The sequence below is a fragment of the Eleutherodactylus coqui genome, chromosome 5, assembly GCF_035609145.1.
Source record: "Eleutherodactylus coqui strain aEleCoq1 chromosome 5, aEleCoq1.hap1, whole genome shotgun sequence".
NCBI classification, from domain to species: domain Eukaryota; kingdom Metazoa; phylum Chordata; class Amphibia; order Anura; family Eleutherodactylidae; genus Eleutherodactylus; species Eleutherodactylus coqui.
The window spans coordinates 264,408,348-264,431,664 of NC_089841.1; the positions used below are offsets into that span (position 1 = coordinate 264,408,348).

A 23,317-nucleotide genomic window follows, 5' to 3' on the forward strand; every position below is an offset into this window, starting at 1 on the left:
ACATCTTTTATTTAATAAAGCTTTGAAACTGAATTTATCGACTCCATCTTGAATTTTCTGTACTTTATATGGATATCCAATGGTTTCAGGTTTATTATCATTCTTGATTTTCCATGTTTTTTTTTAAACTAGTAATAAACGAGAGTAGTGGCCCCCCTGGTCCTTGTTTTTGAGAGACCGGTATTACTGCCCCTATTTGTAGTAGTTCACTTACTGCTAGTTGAAGCTGTTTCAACCATCAGGCTGAGTCTGTCGTTAACAAATTTTCTCTTGGGCGAGACAAAAATTTAATTTGGTAAATGTGTTTTAGGATCCTAGGAATCCAGTTATGGGCCCAATTTGAGAAGGCCCTCAGTCTCGCTCTGACAGAGATGGCGTCAGGGTCTACGCTTAGAGGCCTCTCCCTGGTGAGGATTAAAGAGAAAGCCTCTTCCCTTAACCCCTTTGGGGTAGCTCCAGCTATAGGCTTCTGACTGCTCCTCTTTGGCTGTTTCTCTCTGGGAAACCCCTTCTTTTTATCCGCCTTTTCCAGTATCCTATCCAAATCCGGTCCGAACAGGAATTGGCCGTGAAAGGGCAGGAAACATAGCTTGCTCTTGGACGCTAGGTCCTCTGACTACGACCTCAGCCATAGCACTCTTCTTGTTGAGTTTGAGAGCGCTGCTGATGCATCAACCAAGAAACTAGTGACCATTTTTAAGACTGGGAGAGATTTCAGTATTTGATCTCTCGGGGTTCTTGTTTAATATGTGCACCTCTAACAGGTTCAGCCACATGTTTAGTGTTCTGGCGACACAAGTGTCTGCTCCTCTCAGGTTCAATATATTGGAGGTTGCCTCCCAGGTCTTTTTAAGGAGACACTCTGCCTTTCTGTCCATTGGGTCTCTCAACTGGATGTTGTCCTCAAAAGGGCAGTCGTACATTTGGCCACAGGAACGTCTAACCTGGGGATTTCTTCCCAATCTGCACAGACCTCATCTGCAAAGGGGTCGTGCCTCTTGATACCCCTGGAAGAAAAAGAGCCTTCATCTGGCCTGCTCCTAGCAGAAGAGGAGAGTATGCCTCTTCTGCTAGGAGTTCAAGCCCCGAGGACCTCTCTGGGATACAGGGCAGGAAAAACACTGGGGAAGGTGGGGGTGCTTTTACCCTCTCTGTGTGTTCCTGTCCTATAAGGAGGCGGCAATCTCCGGTGTGCTGTCGTGGAGAAGATAGGGAAAAATAAAAATAAAAAAAGGAATACACCCCCCCCCCCTTGTCATTCCCTAAATCTTAGATAAAAGTATTAATGTAAAACGGTTTGCTAGGTCTCAAAACAGGGGTAATTATGGAGGCCTGGTTGGAATTGGCACATGGGGTAATAAAACCAGGTATCTCCTCCTCCTATGCTTGCTGCAAACCTGACACTTTTTGGGGGGTATTTACTGACCTCAGTGGCAGAGATGAGGTGTAGCAAGTGGTGCTCTGTTGAGGCTTCACACCTCCTCAGACTGGTAGGTTTGCTGAGGTGCTGTGCTCTCACATAGAAGGGACTCTGCTCCTGGAACTGCAGGAAGGCAAGCATTCCCGGGGACTTCTTGTAAATTACGTATTACAGGCAGCAGTCTGAATAAGGTATATCACTACCTTTTTATACCAGGCCCTGGGGTTTCGCTTCACAAGGTATGGCTGAAGCACCTGGTCGGACGGGTCTACATCCCCCCATACATTTATTATAATCTGACTCAGGCTATGTAGCAGCCCCCCCCTCTCCCTTACTACTACAGAGCAGTCCAGAGCATGTAGACCTCTTTTTGCCACTTGACTGAGTATTGGGTCACATGCAAGGACATATGATGCCCCCCTTTCACATGCTTGGACATGATAAATTATTGTCCCACAGGCCCCTGTGTTTGTGGCATGGAGAGATTTGTATAGCGCGGCGCTGGTGTAGTAATTGTTTATGTATATGCGATACCCTTTGTGTAAAAATGGTGCCATGAGCCCCCAAACTATTTTCTCATTTATACCAATGTGGTCTCGGCAATCTGGGGCATTAAGGTGGTGGCCCCTGCCTTCATATATGAAGAAATCATCGGTATATCCTGTAGTGTTCTCGCATGCCTTATATAATTTGACGCCATACATGGCACGTTTAGATAGGATGAACTACCAGAGGAAAAGCGAACACTTCAGTGTTCGGGCGAAAAAGTTCGGGTGCCGCCGGGGGGCGGGGAGATGCGCGGCGGCGCGGGCGGCAGTAGCGGGGAACAGGGGGGAGCCCTCTCTCTCTCCCTCTCCCCCCCACTCCCCGCCGCACCCCCCCGCGCTGCCACGGCGGCCCCCGAACTTTTTCGCCCGAACACTGAAGTGTTCGCAAAGTTCGGTGTTCGGGCGAAAAAGGGGCGGGGCCGAACGTGTTCGCTCATCTCTAATACATACACACACACAACCGTTCAAAAGTTTGGGGGCACATTGAAATGTCCTTATTTTTGAAGGAAAAGCACTGTACTTTTCAATGAAGATAACTTTAAACTAGTCCTAACTTTAAACAAATGCACTCTATACATTGCTAATGTGGTAAATGACTATTCTAGCCGCAAATGTCTGGTTTTTTGTGCAATATCTATAAAGGTGTATAGAGGCCCATTTCCAGCAACTATCACTCCAGTGTTCTAATGGTACAATGTGTTTGCTCATTGGCTCAGAAAGCTAATTGATGATTAGAAAACCCTTGTGCAATCATGTTCACACATCTGAAAACAGTCTAGCTCGTTACAGAAGCTACAAAACTGACCTTCCTGTGAGCAGATTGAGTTTCTGGAGCATCACATTTGTGGGGTCAATTAAACGCTCAAAATGGCCAGAAAAAGAGAACTTTCATCTGAAACTTGACAGTCTATTCTTGTTCTTAGAAATGAAGGCTATTCCATGCGAGAAATTGCTAAGAAATTGAAGATTTCCTACAACGGTGTGTACTACTCCCTTCAGAGGACAGCACAAACAGGCTCTAACCAGAGTAGAAAAAGAAGTGGGAGGCCGCGTTGCACAACTAAGCAAGAAGATAAGCACATTAGAGTCTCTAGTTTGAGAAACAGACGCCTCACAGGTACCCAACTGGCATCTTCATTAAATAGTACCCGCAAAACACCAGTGTCAACATCTACAGTGAAGAGGCGGCTGCGGGATTTTGGGCTTCAGGGCAGAGTGGCAAAGAAAAAGCCATATCTGAGACTGGCCAATAAAAGAAAAAGATTAAGATGGGCAAAAGAACACAGACATTGGACAAAGGAAGACTGGAAAAAAGTGTTGTGGACGGATGAACCCAAGTTTGAGGTGTTTGGATCACAAAGAAGAACGTTTGTGAGACGCAGAACAAATGAAAAGATGCTGGAAGAATGCCTGACGCCATCTGTTAAGCATGGTGGAGGTAATGTGATGGTCTGGGGTTGCTTTGGTGCTGGTAAGGTGGGAGATTTGTACAGGGTAAAAGGGATTCTGAATAAGGAAGGCTATCACTCCATTTTGCAACGCCATGCCATACCCAGTGGACAGCGCTTGATTGGAACCAATTTCATCCTACAACAGGACAATGACCCTAAACACACCTCCAAATTGTGCAAGAACTATTTACAGCAGAAGCAGGCAGCTGGTATTCTATCGGTAATGGAGTGGCCAGCGCAGTCACCAGATCTGAACCCCATTGAGCTGTTGTGGGAGCAGCTTGACCGTATGGTACGCCAGAAGTGCCCATCCAACCAATCCAACTTGTCGGAGATGCTTCTAGAAGCGTGGGGTGCAATTTCACAAGCTTACCTCAACAAATTAACAGCTAGAATGTCAAAGGTGTGCAATGCTGGAATTGCTGCAAAAGGAGGATTCTTTGATGAAAGCAAAGTTTGATGTAAAAACAATGTTATTTCAAATACAAATCATTATTTCTAACCTTGTCAATGTCTTGGCTCTATTTTCTATTCATTTCACAACGCATGGTGGTGAATAAGTGTGACTTTTCATGGAAAACACAAAATTGTTTGGGTGACCCCAAACTTTTGAACGGTAGTGTATATATATATATATATATATATATATAAATAAATAAATAAAGGATTCTTTCAGTCATTCAGCAGAGAGATTCGGGGCCTGAGTTTATTCCATCTGTCGTAGGCAGGGTCATCTATTGTGGGGAATTATTTAAGAAATGGAAGACACGCATTAGCTTTTCAAAGTGTGTTGGGGCATAACGGATGCCAATATAGGGGTTGCATGCACATCCCTGGTAGACCAGTACAAGCGGATGGAGGATTTCTCTTTTCTAAACCCATTAATAAGAACATTTTTGGGAATTGAATTATTTCTGGGACACTTGTAGGGTCCATAGTCTGGAATCGACACAGGCGCAGATCAGCGAAGGGGTTCGGGACTGAAGATCGCATCAGATGACATCGGAGGAGGCCTCAGGTAAGAAGTTTCAACTCCCTTCACTGATTGGTGAGGGAAGATGAAACTTAATTTTTTTTTTTCTTTTTAACGTTCACATGATCAGCGTTATTTAACAAATAACTGCGATCACACTGATCACAGCTCCAAGCTGTTGGCTACCTCTGGTAGCTGATAGCAGGCAGCTGTCACGCTCTGCAGCTCTCCAAGCTTTTTTGTATAGGGCCGAAATGTTTTCGCGGCCCTGTAGAATAAAGCTCAGACACTCAGGACATGAAAACACATATGGGTTTAAAAAAAACCACAAGAAACAAAGCAGACAAAAACTATACCTCTGGATACTTTTTTTATGGGACAAAAAAAAAAAACATAGCTGCAGTAGTTTAGCCAGTCAAAAAAAAAAAAAATGTTTTTAACCCCTTAACGGTTTTTAACCCCGCAACTGGATCTACAGTTACGTGCCACAGGTTCAGGGTATGTATGGAAGGGGAACACGTCAATCCTGCTCCATACAATGCGGGTGTCTGTTGTTTCTTATAGTTGACATCCGCCTGCAATTCTGACAGCACCATTTAAATGCCTGAACTCCCCCACCACCTCCCCGTGATGAGATCACAGGAAGCTGTGTCAGTGTCATAGCACAATACCCAGCAATTCAAGCATGTGCCTGTTAGAAAGCAGTATGATATACCGTATTTTTTGCTCTATAAGACGCACTTTTTTTCCCTCCAAAGTTGGGTGAAAAAGCCAGTGCGTCTTATAGAGCGAACGTGCCGAGATCAGACCCGGCCGAAGCGGAAAAGGATCGCGAATCCTTCTCACTGAGCTGCCGGCCACTTGCATACAAAGCCGGCACAGAAGTAGAGCACAGCGGCCGCACAACAGCTGATTGCTGGGGGCGGGGGAGGAGCAGGGAGCAGAGCGGCCGCACAACAGCAGATTACTGAGGGCGGGGGAGCAGGAAGCAGAGCGGCCCGTACAACAGCAGATTACTGGGGGCGGGGGAGGAGCAGGGAGCAGAGCGGCCGCACAACAGCAGATTACTGAGGGCGGGGGAGTAGGAAGCAGAGCAGCCCGTACAACAGCAGATTACTGGGGGCGGGGGAGGAGCAGGGAGCAGAGCAGCCCATACAGCAGCTGATTGCTGGGGGCGGGGGAGGAGCAGGGAGCAGAGCAGCCCGTACAACAGCTGATTGCTGAGGGCAGGGGGGAGGAGCAGAAAGCTATTGTACAGACAGGCAGCTCCTGCTATATTGCTGACAGTGTGATAGCGATAGGAGGTCCGCTCCACACCAGCACCCATACAACAGCTGATTAGTAAGAGGGAGCTACTGCTCCCCCCTGCCTCAGCAGTCAGCTGTATGTACAGACACTCTCACATCTGCCAGCTACATAGGAGGGGGAGAGGGAAGGGCAGAGGGAAAAGAGCTGCCTGCATTGTGTATATATTTGTGCCTAGTTATGCATAACCATAATGAGACATGCCATGCAGGGTTCCTGGAAAGTTGGGTGACAACTAATGGAATCATTACACTGTCACTCAGCTCTTCCAGGATCCTGAATGCCAACTGCAGAGTTATGCAAGCATGCATACACATGCATTGCCATAACTATTCAACGTGGGATTCAGGGCTCCTGGAAAGCTGTACGACAAGTAATGAGATCACCATTACATTTATACTCAGCTTTCCTGGATCCTGAATGACAGGTTGACCTAGTGGTATATACTTCATTCCGAGGCGGTACTACTGCTGTTTCTCCTGTAATACCTCCCTCACTGCCTGGTCTGAGGAGTTCAAAATATTTTTCTCCTATTTTCCTCCTCTAAAACCCAGGTGCGTCTTATCATCCAATGCGTCTTATAAAGCGAAAAATACGGTAATACTATTTAATTACATCATATTGCCGGAGCGATTAAACCATCTCAAGTTCTTGTCCACTAATGGACAAAAAAAAAAAAAAAGGAAAAATATTAGTTTAAATAAGTTTTATTAAAAAAAAAAGGAGTAGAAGTTTACTAAAAACACTTTTGTAATATTTATAATAAAATAACCTAAATAGCGCTTTTTTGATCCCCCCATCTCCAAATAAAAAAAATGTAGTAAAAAGCGATTAAAAAAACCCCGTATGTATTGCAAAATGGTACGAATAGAAACTACAGGACGTCGCACAACCATGTAGATGGAAAAATAAAAAAGCTATGGCTGTCAGAAGATGGCGGCAGAAAATAGTCAAAAAATTAAATATCTTTGGAAAAAATAAAAAGTAGTACAGCCAAAAACGATATAAATTTGGTACCGTAGTAATCGTATTGACTGATAGAATATAGTTATGTCATTTTTGTTGCAGTGTGCGCACTCAAAAAAGTCGGAATTTCGTTTTGGTTTTCTTTTTCACTCCTAGTATAATTTTTAAAAAGTTTTTCAGTACATTATATGGTACGAGGGACGATCATTAAAGATTTCCCCTGACCCATTTTTATTTAGCGCAGGATCCTAAACTGCACATGTGTAATGATATAAGTCTCTATAAGACACATGCCAACTTGCAGCTCTGCACTGATGATCTTTCTTTTACAGTTGCTAGGTCAGGCAATGGACCCAATGGAATACAGAGAATTAACCAAGTTCCTTTACTTGAAAGGCCGCACACCAAGGGAGACATTTTATGGGATGGAAGAGGTTTATGGGGAGGATTCCCAATCTTATGATGAGGTCAAGAACTGGCATCATCAATTCAAATGTAGTTGGACTTTGGTGGAAACTGCTCCAATTCCAGTGCGACCCCACTCCGCTATCGATGAGCACACCATCCAGCAAGTGGAAGCTGCCATTTTGAATTTTAAAAAAAATTGACGCACAATTATTGGCGACCTAGCCCAAAATGTCAAAATTAGTATGGAGTCCGTGGAAAAAATTATCCAAGAGCATCTTCATAAGGCATCAGCTCGCTGGGTTCCCTAGCTGCTCATACATTTCCAAAAGCAGAAACGAGTCAAATGCTTCCCGGCTCTTCTGACGATGTGCCATGGAAACCAGAAGGACTTTTTCAACAAACTGATCACACACGATGAAAGCTGGGTCCATCACCATGATCTGGTGACTGAAAACCAGTTGATGCAATGGAAGCATCCGGACTCACCGCCTCCAAAGTTGGCACGTACCCAATTTTTGGTAGGCAAGGTCATGCTCATAGTGTTTTGGGACCGGCATGGAGTAGTCTTGAGGGATTTCCTAGCAAAGGGTAGCACGATTACTGGAGCATACTATACTTCACTGCTGAGGAAGGCCATCAAAACCAAGAGACGTGGCATGCTCACGAAAGGTGACAGTCTTCTGCAAGACAATGCCCCCAATCCTGGATCTAAATGGGCAACTGGCAACACTGAGAGCCATTGACATCATGGAAAGGAGTTTGGTGCTCACTGAGCAGACACTCGCTGGGGTAGAGGCGGGGGCAGATGGTGGTATGGAAGAGCAGGGCGAGCAGGCAGTGAGCTGGGTGACAGATAGAAGGAGGGGTAGAGGGAAGAGAACCAGGGAGGCTGGTCCTGAACTGGCACAACCAACAAGTTTGCAAAACTGGCAGATAAGGGGGATGCCATTACAGAGCCAGCACCGCTGCAGCACGACATGCCCTCTGTATGCCAGGGAGATGACTGCTCCAGTGAGATGGGGACGGGGAGGGTAGGGCAGGCTAAACAGGTGCTAGTGGTGGGGGACTCAATTATAAGGGGGACAGATAGGGCAATCTGCTATAAAGACAGAGATCGTCTAACGGTGTCTTGTCTTCCTGGTGCTCGAGTTCGACACATCGCGGATCAGATTGACATATTACTGGGAGGGGCTGGTAAGGATCCAGCGGTCATGGTGCGCGTTGGCACAAATGAACAAATTAGAGGTCAATGGATGGCCCTCAAAAATGATTTCAGGGACTTAGGGTCCAAGATTAGGGCGAGGACCTCCAGGGTAGTTTTCTATGAAATACTACCTGCACTACAAGCCACACTAAAAAGGCAGCAGAATCTTAGGGAGGTAAACAAGTGGCTTCAGAGTTGGTGTAAAAAGGAGGGATTTGGGTTCCTGGAGAACTTGGCTGACTTTGCTGTCGACTACAGGCTCTACCGTAGGGACGGGCTGCATCTCAAATGGGGAGGGTGCAGCTGTGCTGGGTGAGAAGATGGCTAGAAGGCTGGAGGAGTGTTTAAACTAGGGACTGGGGGAGGGCAAAAAGAGAAATAAGGGGGTAGTCAGTGTAGCTAGCGTCCTGGGTCTAAGCAATGGGAATGGGGGTCGAGCAGGAGGAGGGGTTTGTACAGTTAGAACTCTCAGATCAGCCAATAGTACCATTAGTAACAAAATGACTTTAAAGAACAAAAAAAAAAAAACCTATATAAATTGTATGACCACGAATGCAAGAAGTCTAATCGGTAAATGGGTGAGCTTGAAGCGAGAATGACCGATGAAAACTATGATATAGTCGGAATAACGGAAACATGGCTTGATGATAAGTGCGATTGGGCGGTGAATTTACAGTGTTACAACCTCTTTAGAAGAGACCGTGGAGACTAGAAAGGGGGAGGGGTATGTCTGTACATTAAATCATACTTGTTACCGAGGCTACGGGAAGATATAGGTGCAGGAGGTGAACATGTGGAATTTCTGTGGGTAGAAATACAGGGAGAAAAAAATAACAAAATCCTGATAGGGGTTTTCTATAGGTCACCAAAAGCAAAAGAAGAAACTGAAATCTTACTATTAGGGCAGATTGTTGCGTTTTCACACCTCCTCTAAGTAATTATCATGGGGGACTTTAATTATCCGGATAGAACATGGGAAAACGAAACCTGCAATCTTCATAGGGGTGATAAATTCTTGAGAACAATTAAAGATAATTACCTTATTCAACTTGTGCGGGAGCCAACTAGAGCGAGGGCCACTCTGGACCTAGTACTAACAAACCGGACCGAAGAACAGGGGTACAGGTTGAGGGGCACTTGGGGAATAGTGACCACAATATAATCAACTTCCAGCTGTCATTTAATAAGAAGCCTTATCAGGGAGCGACAAATAAACTAAACTTCAGTAAAGCAAAATTTGATCAGCTCAGAACTTTGATCAAAATTTGATCAGCCCCATCCCCGGCACATGAACAGTCACATACATAAGCCCCCTTACCAAACTTACCCTTCAGCTGAGGATGGCCAGCAGGTGGAAGACGCTGTTCTTTTTTCTCTTCTGGTCCTGACTGTCAGCGGGAGCCGTGGGGTGAGCGGACTGCGCATGCACGTGACATGCATTCACAGGGCCCAACTAGCCGGCAAGAGCTTCTGCGGCTCAGCGACAAGATGTCGTCCTTGGATACGACAAGACATCGCTGGATTTGTCGTATCCAAAGACGACGGATGGGTAAATATGTGCGTGCGTGTGTGTGCGTGCATGCATGCGCGCGCGTGCGTGCGTGTGTGTGTGGGGGGGGGGGGGCACTTGATCAGATAAGTATATATCTTCTGTATGGCTCATCTACAAAGCACACATAATACAAAGTGCTTTGTGATGGCCATACAGAAGTATATAGATGCATTTGTCACGGCGAGACAACCCCTTTAAGGTCAGGCATCCTTCTAAGAACGAGATCTTCGAACAAATGCCATGGGTGGGTTAAAAATAAGAGTTTCCTACTTGATTTGCATGTTTACTGAGACTGGATTTTTTCCCCCTTCTTTAGGCGTTTCAACAAAAGCGTGGGATTTTCTTGTGACAGCGCTACAAAATCGCATGTATGTGAAGCCCATGCTTTCCAGTGGGTTCCTTCACATTAGCGATGTTTTGTAGGCTGCTACATGGTGAGAGAAACAAAATGCGGAATGCTGAATATTACTGCAGTTTGCAATGTTTTGTAGCCCATGCTCCCTTATGGAGCTTTCCTTTGTGTTGTGTTGCATGAAAATGCAGTTCTCTTGCAGTGTGATGCAACTTTTGCTCTATGAAATCCTATTGTTTCCCCTAAAATAAGCCCTAGCTGCATTAAAAACACAAAAACACAATACAATCACCTAACAAGCGCTGCCACAGTTCTCCTCCCGAAGCTCTGGCACTTGCTGCAGTCTTCAGCCAGCACTTCCTAGTCATTGGGTTACTGCCCCCGGGAAGCACTGGCTTTGATTGGCTGAGCCATAACGCTCGAGAACCAATCAATGCAGCGCTCGATGAGGTAATCAGTCATCTCATTGACTGGCTGGGATTGGTTCATCGAGCGCTGCATCAATTGTTTCTCAAGCTGCACGGCTCAGCCAAAGCAGCCAGGGCTTATTTTTCAACACAACCCACTCCCCCCCCCCCCCCCCCAAAAAAAAACACTCCAAAATCGCACGACTGGAGCATTGCTATATCGCTGCAAGAAAACACACAGAACACAGCAGTGATATCGCTGCGATTCTCTTGCGGAGATATCGTTGTTGCCTGTGCGAAACAGGCCTTATATAAAACAAAGGTGAAACTCCCCAGTTTTGAAATGGTAAAAATGTCTGCAAGAAGAAATGGTAAGCGTCCTCACCTGAACCACCTTGTAAAGGAAGGAGAACACCAAGGACACACAGGCATTTTTTTTGGAGGTTGCAACCACTAGAGCTCCGTTAAGGCAAATACATTGGGATATGAAAAGATTACAGGACAGGTACAACAAAAGGTAAAACAAGGGCGAAATATCTTCCATACATACAAAATCTATCATGCAGATGTACTTCAAGCCACTCGTAAGGTTATGGAAATATAGAATGGAAATAACAGCAATCCCATCTAAGACAACATTAAAAAGTGTGACTGCTGAAAACAAAAGAGAAAGAAGAGGAACATGTAGGAAGGTGCGGCCGCTGAAAACAAAAGAGAAAGAAGAGGAACATGTAGGAAGGTGCGGCCGCTGAAAACAAAAGAGAAAGAAGAGGAACATGTAGGAAGGTGCGGCCGCTGAAAGCAAAAGAGAAAGAAGAGGAACATGTAGGAAGGTGCGGCCGCTGAAAACAAAAGAGAAAGAAGAGGAACATGTAGGAAGGTGCGGCCGCTGAAAACAAGAGAGAAAGAAGAGGAACATGTAGGAAGGTGCGGCCGCTGAAAACAAAAGAGAAAGAAGAGGAACATGTAGGAAGGTGCGGCCAGCCGATTTCAAATCTGTATATAACAGGTCATCTTAATAGGAGAAGTAGCTACAAATCTGGCACAAAGCACACCTCTCCCAAAAGTAGTGACAGTTGGAGAGTCAATCTCTCCCAAAAAGTTTAACCCCTTAACGAGTACTGATACGCCTTTTGACGGCCGGTATTGCGGAATGACCTCTCTTCAACAGCGCGGGCGTCAGCTGTTTATTACGGTTGACACCTGCTGGCAATAGCTGCAAATCGGCCACATATTAACCCTTTAACTGCCGCTGTCAATTCTGACAGCGGCATTTAAATTCCCCATACGGTCCCTCCGCGGTGAGATTGCAGGGAGCCGTACGGGTGTCATGGCAGCCGGGGTCCACCTAAAAGGCCCCAGGGCTGCCTAATCAAGCCATATTAATGCACTTTGTAATATACATCGTGCATTAATATGGCCATACAGAAGTGCTTAACCCCACTTGCTTTCGTGGGACAACCCCTTTAACTTTCTTGGCCACTGGTCGGCCAGGTAAATTGAAGCTGACTAGCTACCTACAAACAGGTAGTGCCTTCCAAGCAATCCGCCTCAAACGGCACCTTACTGCTGAAATTTGTTAAGAAATTATTATAAACAGGCGTATATATTCTGAATAGAAGGATACGATATAAATTATTGTGTTTGATCCACATGAAGCGGACTCCTCCGTGAGCCAAAATCGGTGAAAGCGCCCCTTCCTCTTCCTTCTCCATTAAGATTGGCATAAAGTGTTCAACTTCAGACATGTCCACATCTCCACGGTAATTCCGACAAATGAGGACCTGAAAGGAAGAAAAAAAAGGCAACGGCTAAAATCTCATCTAAGTTAAAAGCGGTTCATTCTGAAATTCTGCTTCCCAGGCAAACACATTGCTAGGAACATGTCAGCTGACGTAGACATGACTTCAGTAAATTAGATCTTACAATGCGTTATATGTTACAATATAGAAACACTCCAAAATGAGCCCCGCCACTCAGGGACACACTCCAGTAAAGGAAAACATGACATGGGGAGAAGAGTTGGAGTTTGTCACTAAGCCGCAATATTATTTCAAGGGTTCCAACAGAGTCATTGATCAGTGGCCTCATCTCCATCAGTCACGCAGAAGTGAAGTGTTGGCTGTGACTTCAAGAGACAGACCAGCTGTGCGGCGTGAGCACGTCGGAGCGGGCCCTTCAGCGGGACAGAAGGGGCAGACTGCGCAAGCGCGTCTAATCGAGGCAGAAGAAGGCTTCGGTCAGCGCCATGGAGACGGGGACGCCAACACCAGGGGGGGTAAGTGTATAACTTCTGTATGGCCAATGTTTAATGCGCGATGTATATTACAAAGTGCATTAATATGGCCATACAGAAGTGTATACCCCCACTTGCTTTCGCGGGACAACCCCTTTCACTCTGAATAGAGCGCTGGCGGAGCATGCGTATTCATTCACTTTCAATGGGGCTGCCCAGGTACCCAGCGGCACACGCTCAGTTATTTCTGTCACACCCACTGAAACTATTACGGGATAACTTGCTATTCTGGTTAAAAGCCCTTTAAAGATTAGCAATTTAGGGGGGGTTGCAGCAACAATTCGATTGATGCTGGATTTGTTAACCCCTTAGTGACCAGGCCTGTTTGTGCCTTAGTGACAGAGCCAAATTTTGGAAATCTGACATGTGCCACTTTGCGCCCAAAATGAATCCCCCTGTTTGTCCTGTGTTCAGAAACATACCCATTGTGGCCCTAATCTTGTGTCTCTATGCACAACGGGGCCCGAACCGAAAGGAGAAACCGGTTGGTTTTCATAACAGACATTTTGCTTGAAGGCGTTTCAGGCCCCATTGCCCACTTGTAGAGCCCTTGAGCGGCCAAAATGATGGAAAACCCGCACAAATAACCTCCTTTTGTAAACTAGACCCCTTAACACAACAATCTAGGGTTGCATATTTTTACCCCGCAGTTTTTGAATGAGTCTGAGCAAAGCAGAAGGAAAAGATTACGATTTTCATTTTTTTGGGGAATTGTGTCATTTTAAAAAACAGGCTATTTTTGTACAGCACACACATGAATAAAGACTTCACCCCAAAATGGAAACCTCAATTTGTCCCGTGTTCAAAAACATACCCATTGTGACCCTAATATTAGGTCTATATGCACAACGGGGCCCAAACCGAAAGGAGCTTTAAACTCCAACTGTTTTAACTTTTACGTAAATCTCCATTATCCATTGGATAACGGCGATCACCTGACTGGCGAACGCTCACTGCGGCCCTTGGTCAGTGTTCCAGGCCCTCGGCTACCTGTAGTACCAAGGAGACTTTAAATTTACCGGGCCCTCCCCAGCTTTTGCACTTGCAGCCACTATTTTGCATATCTGTGAAAGGAAATGAAATGAAACTAACTTTTTACTTTTACCTAATCGACATTTCTATTGGAAAATAGCAATCGTTTGACCACATACTGCGGCCCCCGTGAGATCTCCAGGCTCCCAGCTATGTTTAGTAACCAGGAGCAGGGAGATTTTAAATTACCCTGCAATCCGTGGCTTTTGCAGATGCATCCGCCATTTTGGCGGCAGACGCGTGGGCAGAAGCCGTGGTGAGGTCTGCAGATAAATCCATGGGGGGGGCGTTAGGTACGTAATTTCATCTCCCCTCACAGATATAATCCATGAGGGGAGATGAAATTTAAACTTTTTATTTTTTATTTATTTATTTTTAACTTTATATGATTACTGCTATCCATTAGATAGCAGCGATCACGTGACTAGGAACTGCATACAGCGGCTCCCGGTGATCTCTCTTTGCTCTGGGCTACACATGTTAGCCAGGAACAAGGGAGATTTAAAATTTCCCGGGCTGTGCGCCCTTCCGTGCACGTGGCCGACGTGTGGCACGCATGCGCAGAACGCGCCGTCGGGAGTACTTTCAGCTGCCCGGGATGACAGCTCCAGGTTGTTGGCTTCCTCCGGTAGCCGGCAGCATGGAGCGGTCACATCCACAGCCTGCAGGGCTTTAATTCCCGCAGGGAGCATGTTTTTACGAGGACGTCAGCAACGGAACAGGTAAGTGTATAACTTCTGTATGGCTCATAATTAATGCACAATGTATATTACAAAGTGCATTAATATGGCCATACAGAAGTGTATAGACCCACTTGCTGCCGCGGGACAACCCCTTTAATGTAACGACACCGGGCAACAAGAACAGCTCTACATGGTAACCATGAAATACTCCTAGAAGGCAGGAAGGTCGCTAGGGAATTAGGATTTACAAATTCCGAGCAACTCCGAATACGACAGCCTTGCTATTTATTAGATTCTCAAACACAAAAATGTATCAAATAGCAGAAATCTACTGCACCCTTACGAGTACACAGATGTTACAGAGGAGCTCCCCCCCTCAAACAGCCAAAGTTCTCAATCAAGACAAACTAATTATTTTCTGCCGCCATCTTCTGCGCGATAACTTTTTTATTTTTCCACGTACGGCCTATCGAATTTGCCATCACCACGTCTTCAGACGGAGAGTTCCAAAGTCTCACAGCTCTTACAGTAAAGAACCTTCTTTCCTCTAGATCACGTGTCAAACACAAGGCCCGCGGGCCGAATCCAGCCCGCTGCCTTATTTTACGTGGCCTGCGGCATGCCGACGGTCGCTCACCACTGTAGCGATTACCAGCTGGGGTGCCGCAGCTCCCAACTGGCAATCGCACTGTTACTGATGATCCCAGCAGCATATTAACTTTTTCTTCTCCACTTCTGCCCTAATCAGCAATTCCAGCAACCTGATTGGGTTGACTGATTCACCAAACAACCAATCAGGTTGCTGGAATGGCTGTTTAGGGCAGAAGCAGGGAAGAAAAAGTTAATATGCATTCCGGAGCACACTTTGACATCAGTGTGCAGCTGGGATACTCCACCACGAGTCCCCTGCTCTTCAGTTCCGCAGGAGCGGTGCTGACAGCAAGGAGCAGGTAAGTATATGGGATGGGTTGGGGGTAAAATTGCTGCTGGGAGGGGTTTAACATTGCTGATGGGGGATGGGGGTGTGTGGTTTACCATGGCTGCCAGAGGAAGGGAGGGGGGGTTGCCACGGCTGCTGGGGGGGGGGGGGGGGGAGGGTGACCACGGCAGCTGGTGGGGGGGGGGGGGGAGGGTGACCACGGCAGCTGGGGGGGGGGGGGGAGAGGGTGACCACGGCAGCTGGTGGGGGGGGGGGCGAGAGGGTGACCACGGCAGCTGGTGGGGGGGGGGGGGGGGCAAGGGTGACCACGGCAGCTGGTGGGGGGGGGGGGGGGCAAGGGTTGCCACGGCAGCTGGTGGGGGGGGGGCAAGGGTTGCCACGGCAGCTGGTGGGGGGGGGCAAGGGTTGCCACGGCAGCTGGTGGGGGGGGGGCAAGGGTTGCCATGGCAGCTGGTGGGGGGGCAAGGGTTGCCACGGCAGCTGGTGGGGGGGCAAGGGTTGCCACGGCAGCTGGTGGGGGGGGGGGCAAGGGTTGCCACGGCAGCTGGTGGGGGGGGGGGGGCAAGGGTTGCCACGGCAGCTGGTGGGGGGGGGGGGCAAGGGTTGCCACGGCAGCTGGTGGGGGGGGGGCAAGGGTTGCCACGGCAGCTGGTGGGGGGGGGGGGGGCAAGGGTTGCCACGGCAGCTGGTGGGGGGGGGGGGGCAAGGGTTGCCACGGCAGCTGGTGGGGGGGGGGGGGCAAGGGTTGCCACGGCAGCTGGTGGGGGGGGGGGCAAGGGTTGCCACGGCAGCTGGTGGGGGGGGGGGGCAAGGGTTGCCACGGCAGCTGGTGGGGGGGGGGCAAGGGTTGCCACGGCAGCTGGTGGGGGGGGGGGCAAGGGTTGCCACGGCAGCTGGTGGGGGGGGGGGCAAGGGTTGCCACGGCAGCTGGTGGGGGGGGGGGGGGGGGCAAGGGTTGCCACGGCTGCTGGGGGGGGCAAGGGTGGCCACGGCTGCTGGGGGGGGGCAAGGGTGGCCACGGCTGCTGGGGGGGCAAGGGTGCCCACGACTGCTGGGGGGGGGGGCAAGGGTGGCCACGGCTGCTGGGGGGGGCAAGGGTGGCCACGGCTGCTGGGGGGGGCAAGGGTGGCCACGGCTGCTGGGGGGGGGCAAGGGTGGCCACGGCTGCTGGGGGGGGCAAGGGTGGCCACGGCTGCTGGGGGGGGCAAGGGTGGCCACGGCTGCTGGGGGGGGCAAGGGTGGCCACGGCTGCTGGGGGGGGCAAGGGTGGCCACGGCTGCTGGGGGGGGCAAGGGTGGCCACGGCTGCTGGGGGGGGCAAGGGTGGCCACGGCTGCTGGGGGGGGCAAGGGTGGCCACGGCTGCTGGGGGGGGGCAAGGGTGGCCACGGCTTTAATGGCCTATTGGGGTGTGTAGTACCCAACAAAATAGGTCATGCTGTGTGAAAATATACATCATGTGATGAACTCACTGACATCAATGGCTTCTATTCACTGCATTTTATGTAAGCAAATACGCTTGTGTGAACAAGTTCTTACTATACTGTCCTACAATCGGCCCCCTGAAGGTCACCATAAGCCCGATGTGGCCCTGGGATGAACATGAGTTTGACACCCCTGCTCTAAACGTAGCCAGCGCTCCCTCTTGTTACAGACACAGTCCTGGGTATAATAGATGATTGGAGAGATCTCTGTATTGTTCCCTATTATATCTATACATAGTTATTAGAGCGCCCCCTTGTTATAGTCCTGGGTTTAAATGGATGATGGGAGAGATCTCTGTACTGACCCCTCATATATCTATACATAGTTATTAGAGCGCCCCCTTGTTATAGGGTTTAAATGGATGATGGGAGAGATTTCCACAGCAGAATACAGGCTGAAAAGCCGCTTCAAAACCCTGCAGAGATTTCCGCTGCAGAAATCTCGCCGAATTGCCATGTGGTCCAGCTGCGGACATTCCATGAGATTTCCGTCCGGCGTGAACCCTGCCTGAAGGGAGCCTGTCACATCCTAAACCAAGGTTACAGGCTCATAGGACACAACTAAAGAAAAGGGCTGTAAGCAACAGCAGCACACTAGAAATTACGGATGATGGGCTCATAGGACGTGACTTTTATATCTATCCAACTGTCCATTACCTTGCTATACACCCACAAAAACACCAGCCAATTAGTGAATTGACTCCTCCTCCACTGCCCATGATGAGAGAGCAGCACGTGCGCGGCTCCATGCACTGGTTTTGTGGCAGGCTGTGAGAGCAGCATCCCCCGTCCAATGAGTCCATAACCTTAGTTTCTGGGGCTCATATGACATGTCAGGTTCCCTTTAAATTCCGTGCCAAGTGCTCCCTGGTGGACACATGCTGCTCCTTGTTTACCATGTTACAGCAGGATGATGGCAGCAACCAACTTCTCAGGACATCACTTATTGGAAAGACACATCGTTGGTGCAGAGGTGAAAACAAAAACTGTCGGAGGATTTAAGAAGCACTCACGTTGGGGTGAACTTATGAAGACTGGGGTTTTGCACGTTCGTCTTAAAGCTAATTCACTCGGGCGATATGCAGAGGATAGAACCCATTGATTTCAATAGGTTCATTTACATTTCCTTAAAGGGGTTGTCCCGCGGCAGCAAGTGGGTCTATACACTTCTGTATGGCCATATTAATGCACTTTGTAATGTACATTGTGCATTAATTATGAGCCATACAGAAGTTATAAGAAGTTTTTCACTTACCTGTTCCGTTGCTAGCGTCCTCGTTTCCATGGAGCCCGTCTAATTTTCGGCGTCTAATGGCCAAATTAGGCGCGCTTGCGCAGTCCGGGTCTTCTTCTTTTCTGAATGGGGCCGCTCGTGCAGGATGCCGGCTCCGTGTAGCTCCGCCCCGTCACGTGCCGATTCCAGCCAATCAGGAGGCTGGAATCGGCAATGGACCGCACAGAAGCCCTGCGGTCCACCGAGGGAGAAGATCCCGGCAGCCATCCTCAACCGGTAAGTAAGAAGTCACCGGAGCGCGGGGATTCAGGTAAGCGCTGTGCGGTGTTCTTTTTTAACCCCTGGGGGGGGGGGGGGGGGGGGGTTTGAAAAAAAAAACCGTTTCGGCGCGGGACAACCCCTTTAAGCCGCTCTCACACAAGTGTTCACAAAACACTGTTAGAAACCGTGGCGCTTTACCACGATTCCAAAATGCATTTTACAGCGTTAAACAGCATTTTTTAACGCGCCCCACCATTGAGGTGCATTAACCCCTTAATGACATGGCATAACTTTTTTATTTTTCCGTTGACGCGGCCGTATAAGGGCTTGTTTTTTGTGTGGCCAACTGTAGTTTTTAATCAGTGCCACTTTTGGGTACATAAACTATATAAAACTTTTATTATTTTTTTTTTTATGAAAACGCATCAATTCTGCCATAGAATTTTTTTTACAGTGTAAATCATGCAGTAAAAACGACACAATCCATTTTTTCTGCGGACCGGTACGGTTACAAAACCACCAAAATTCTTACTTTTTTTTAGCTTTTTTCCACTTTTCTGCAATAAAAACCCTTATTTGGAAATTTTTTTCCCCCTACATTGCTGCATTCAGAGTCCTGTAACTTTTTTATTTTTCCATGAACGGAGCTCTATGGGGCTTATTTTTTGCGAGACGAGCTGTAGTTTTTATTAGTATCATTTTGGGGTACATTCGGCTTTTTTCATCACTTTTATTGCGTTTTTAGGAAGGCAAAACGCTAAAAATTTGCATTTTGCCTCGGTTTTTTAAAACGCTTTTTGCTGTGCACAGGGAAAAGCACGTGCAACTTATTGTTTGCGTTGTTACGGACGCGTCGATACCAAATATGTGGGGTTTTAATTTTTTTAACTTTTTTTTATGCTAATATGAGGAGAGGCATAAAAGGGTTTTTTAACTTTTTTTTACATTTTTAGACAATTTGTGTCCCTCTGGGGCACTTACAGTAAAGCACTGATAATTGCTAAGATAAGGCATGGCAGGGCTTCCAGAACAAATCTGGAACTCAGACTATTTCAAGTCATTTCAAGTGGTTCGTCTGTTTGCCACGAGAAAAGGAACATGCTCTATGGGCAGGAAAAAAAAACGTACAGTAAAAAACAGATATGCGTGCAAAAAAGCATTATTCATTTCACAAAGACGCAGCACTCAGAAACACGCAAATGCACATACATTATTGTGAAGGAGCGCTTAATCCGAAGTGCGGCAAATTTATTATTACACATCTCTTGACCCCGTGTTAAGAATATAAATCTACTCCAGTTTTTCATACAAATTATAGGAAGTTGGTTGAAGTCCGCGCTCACACGGGCAGATCCGGTCTGTGAACCCAGCCAGCGACCCTGCATACCTTCTATTTCTGTATTGCGATTGACCGCAGTGGCTCGTCATTGGTCATACGCAGTACAGTGCATTTCTAGCGCCGTTGCTTAGCGATGCCACGCGTATCCACATCCCATATGCATTGCTAGTTGCGTATGGTCTGCGGGTTAGACTGCCTCCATTGGCACACGAATTCCACAGCAGAATAGAGCATTCTGCGGTTTTTCCTCCGCTTGCGGAATACCAAGTTCATATTCGCGAGTGTGAACAAAAAAGCAAAAATTCTTGTCTTTCAATGCCCACGTTTTTCCATGGAAAGCCCACATAGACATTGCGGAATCCGCAATCACAATTGCATGTGAGCTCAGCCTAAGGGAGGCTACCATTCTTGCCTAACCCATATTTCAAAAAGTGTTGTAAATTCAAAAGAAAGTTGCACAAAATTTTGTACAAATGCACCGTGCGCCAGAAGTAGCTGTTTTCTTCAGCAGTGAAAGTGAGGATAAAGGCTTTCTTAATCCGATAGTGAGCACCATACATGTTTTCACGTTTTGGGTGTCTGGGCTTTATTCTACAGAACTGTAAAACCAATTGTAGACTAAAGCCCTGGGGTCTGTGCGTGCGACGGCTCCCTGCTATTGGCTACTGGAGGTAGCCAAGAGCCTGGAGCAGTGACTGGTGGCCTTGTTGAGCAGTCCCTGGTCACGTGATTACCATTATCCAATGATATAGAGGTGAACAAATGGCTACGTCGATGGTGCCATCAGATTTAGATTTCTAGACCATGCCATGGAGTGAATTACCTATATCAGTGATGGCGAACCTTTTAGAGACCGAGTGCCCAAACTGCAACCCAAAACCTATTTATTGCAAAGTGCCAACAAGTCAGGGGGCGGGGCTTATCACAACGTATGATTTTACCCCTTTGTTCTAAAAAAGGACAGCGCTATTTCAAAATAGACAGGGAGCAGATTTGGGCTGCTTTTTAGATGCGGAAATACTGCAGCATGTCCTCAGCGGAAATTTATGTGGAAAATTCTGCAGTATTTCCGCATCCAAAAAGCAGTCAAAATCTGCACCCTGTCTATTTTGAAACAGCTCTGCCTTTTTCCACCACATGTAAACATACCGCAGCAGTACTAGTGACACCCCACAGCGCCCCCCCCCGCGTACTAGTGGCACCCCACAGTGGCCCCCCGCGTACTAGTGACACCCCCACGGCCCCCCGCGTACTAGTGACACCCCCACGGCACCCCCGTACTAGTGACACCCCCACAGCGCCCCCTCCCTCGCGTACTAGTGACACCCCACAGCGCCCCCCATCCACTGCGTATTATTGACACCCCCAGCGTACCAGCGACGGCCCCCCAGCGGCCCCTCGCGTACCAGCGACGGCCCCCCAGCGGCCCCTCGCGTACCAGCGACGGCCCCCCAGCGGCCCCCCGCGTACCAGCGACGGCCCCCCAGCGGCCCCCCGCGTACCAGCGACGGCCCCCCGCGTACCAGCGACGGCCCCCCAGCGCCCCCTCGCGTACCAGCGACACCCCTCCCAGCGCCCCCCTGCGTACCAGTGACGGCCCCCCAGCGCCCCCTCGCGTACCAGCGACACCCCTCCCAGCGCCCCCCTGCGTACCAGTGACACCCCCCCAGCCGCCCCACAGTCTGTGCTGAAGTCGCTCTGTGTCCTGCTGTCCAGCTGCTGCTACCGCCGCTCTCTCCAGCCTCTGCTGGCAGTGGCTGTGCTCATGCCTCCGGCGCTCTGTCTCCTGCTACCGGCGGCGCTCCCTCCAGCGCTCCTCCTGTTGCTGCCTCTGGTGCTCCGCCCAGCGTTCCTCCTGCTGCCGCCGGCGGCGCTCCGTCTCATGCTGCCGGGGAGCCGCGGCCCCTCCAGGTACACACTAGTGGTGAACGGCCGATGGCTCTGCATGCCAGCAGGCAGGGCTCTGCGTGCCACCTCTGGCACGCGTGCCATAGGTTCGCCACCACTGACCTATATGATGGACTGCTTGCATCTTATAGAAACAGGTAAGTAAATATTTGGCAGGTGCCTTGCTCCACTCATTTGGAGAGCTAAAACAATATGGGAAGGGAAGTAAAAGGCCAGGTAAAGATATACAGCTAACCAGGAATAATGGTGATCTTTATTTGTATAGCACCAACTTATTCCGCAGCGCTTTCAAACACAGGGGGTACAAAAGTTACATGTGATAAAATGAGACAATAGGGGTGGGGGTCTGCTCCAGGGTGATACGGGAGGTACAGGGGTAACATAGTATGTTAGGGTGAAGGGACACTATCGATCTAGTTCAACCTGTTTCCACCCGCCTCCCTTGTTGATCCAGAGGAAGGCAAAAAACAACAATGAAACAGAAGCCAATTTAAGCCATTTTAGGGGAAAAAAATCTTTCCCGACTCCATAATGGCAGTCAGAATACTCTCTGGATCAACAATTTGATAGGTCCTACCTGACTCCAAGACCCGGATCAACAACCATGCTGGTTATTTAATGTGTATATCCTGTAATATAGCACTCTAGAAAGGCATCTTAAACGCCTCTTAAAGTGCCCTCTTAAACTCATCTATGGATTTTGCCATCACCACGTCCTCAGGCAGCGAGTTCCACAGTCTCACTGCTCTTACAGTAAAGAACCCCCTTCTGTGTTGGTGATGAAACCTTTGTTTCTCTAGCTGTAGAGGATGCCCTCTTGCTACCCTAACAGTCATGGAATGGTAGAGTTGGAAGGGACCTCCAGGGTCATCTGGTCCAACCCCATGCTCAGTGCAGGATTTACTAAATTATCGCAGACAGATATTTGTCCAGTCTTTGTTTGAATACTTCTATTGAAGGAGAAGATGGCTAGAAGGGGGAGAAGGTGGCTAGAAGGGGGAGAAGGTGGCTAGAAGGGGGAGAAGGTGGCTAGAAGGGGGAAAAGGTGGCTAGAAGGGGGAAAAGGTGGCTAGAAGGGGGAAAAGGTGGCTAGAAGGGGGAAAAGGTGGCTAGAAGGGGGAAAAGGTGGCTAGAAGGGGGAGAAGGTGGCTAGAAGGGGGAGAAGGTGGCTAGAAGGGGGAGAAGGTGGCTAGAAGGGGGAGAAGGTGGCTAGAAGGGGGAGAAGGTGGCTAGAAGGGGGAGAAGGTGGCTAGAAGGGGGAGAAGGTGGCTAGAAGGGGGAGAAGGTGGCTAGAAGGGGGAGAAGGTGGCTAGAAGGGGGAGAAGATGGCTAGAAGGGGGAGAAGATGGCTAGAAGGGGGAGAAGATGGCTAGAAGGGGGAGAAGATGGCTAGAAGGTTGGAGGAGTGTTTAAACTAGGGACTAGGGGGGAGGACAAGAAGAAAACCACGGGGGTAGACAGTGCAGATAGCTACCTAGGACCAAGAAATGGGAAGGCAGGGGGAGGGGAGGGTTACTGCAGTTAGAACTGACAGAACAGCCAATAGTACCATTAGT

General features: G+C 48.5%; 1 protein-coding gene across 1 annotated transcript in view; it reads right to left on the minus strand.

Moving 5' to 3' along the window:
- AP1M1 (adaptor related protein complex 1 subunit mu 1) overlaps positions 1 to 23,317 on the minus strand; it is a 51,795-nt gene that overhangs the window by 23,915 nt on the left and 4,563 nt on the right. The window contains exons 2-3 of the mRNA XM_066604622.1: positions 12,214 to 12,370; positions 10,972 to 11,039 (exon numbers count right to left, since the gene is read on the minus strand). Of these exons, the coding sequence (XP_066460719.1) occupies positions 10,972 to 11,039; positions 12,214 to 12,370 (225 nt within the window). The remainder of the gene's footprint in view (positions 1 to 10,971; positions 11,040 to 12,213; positions 12,371 to 23,317) is intronic.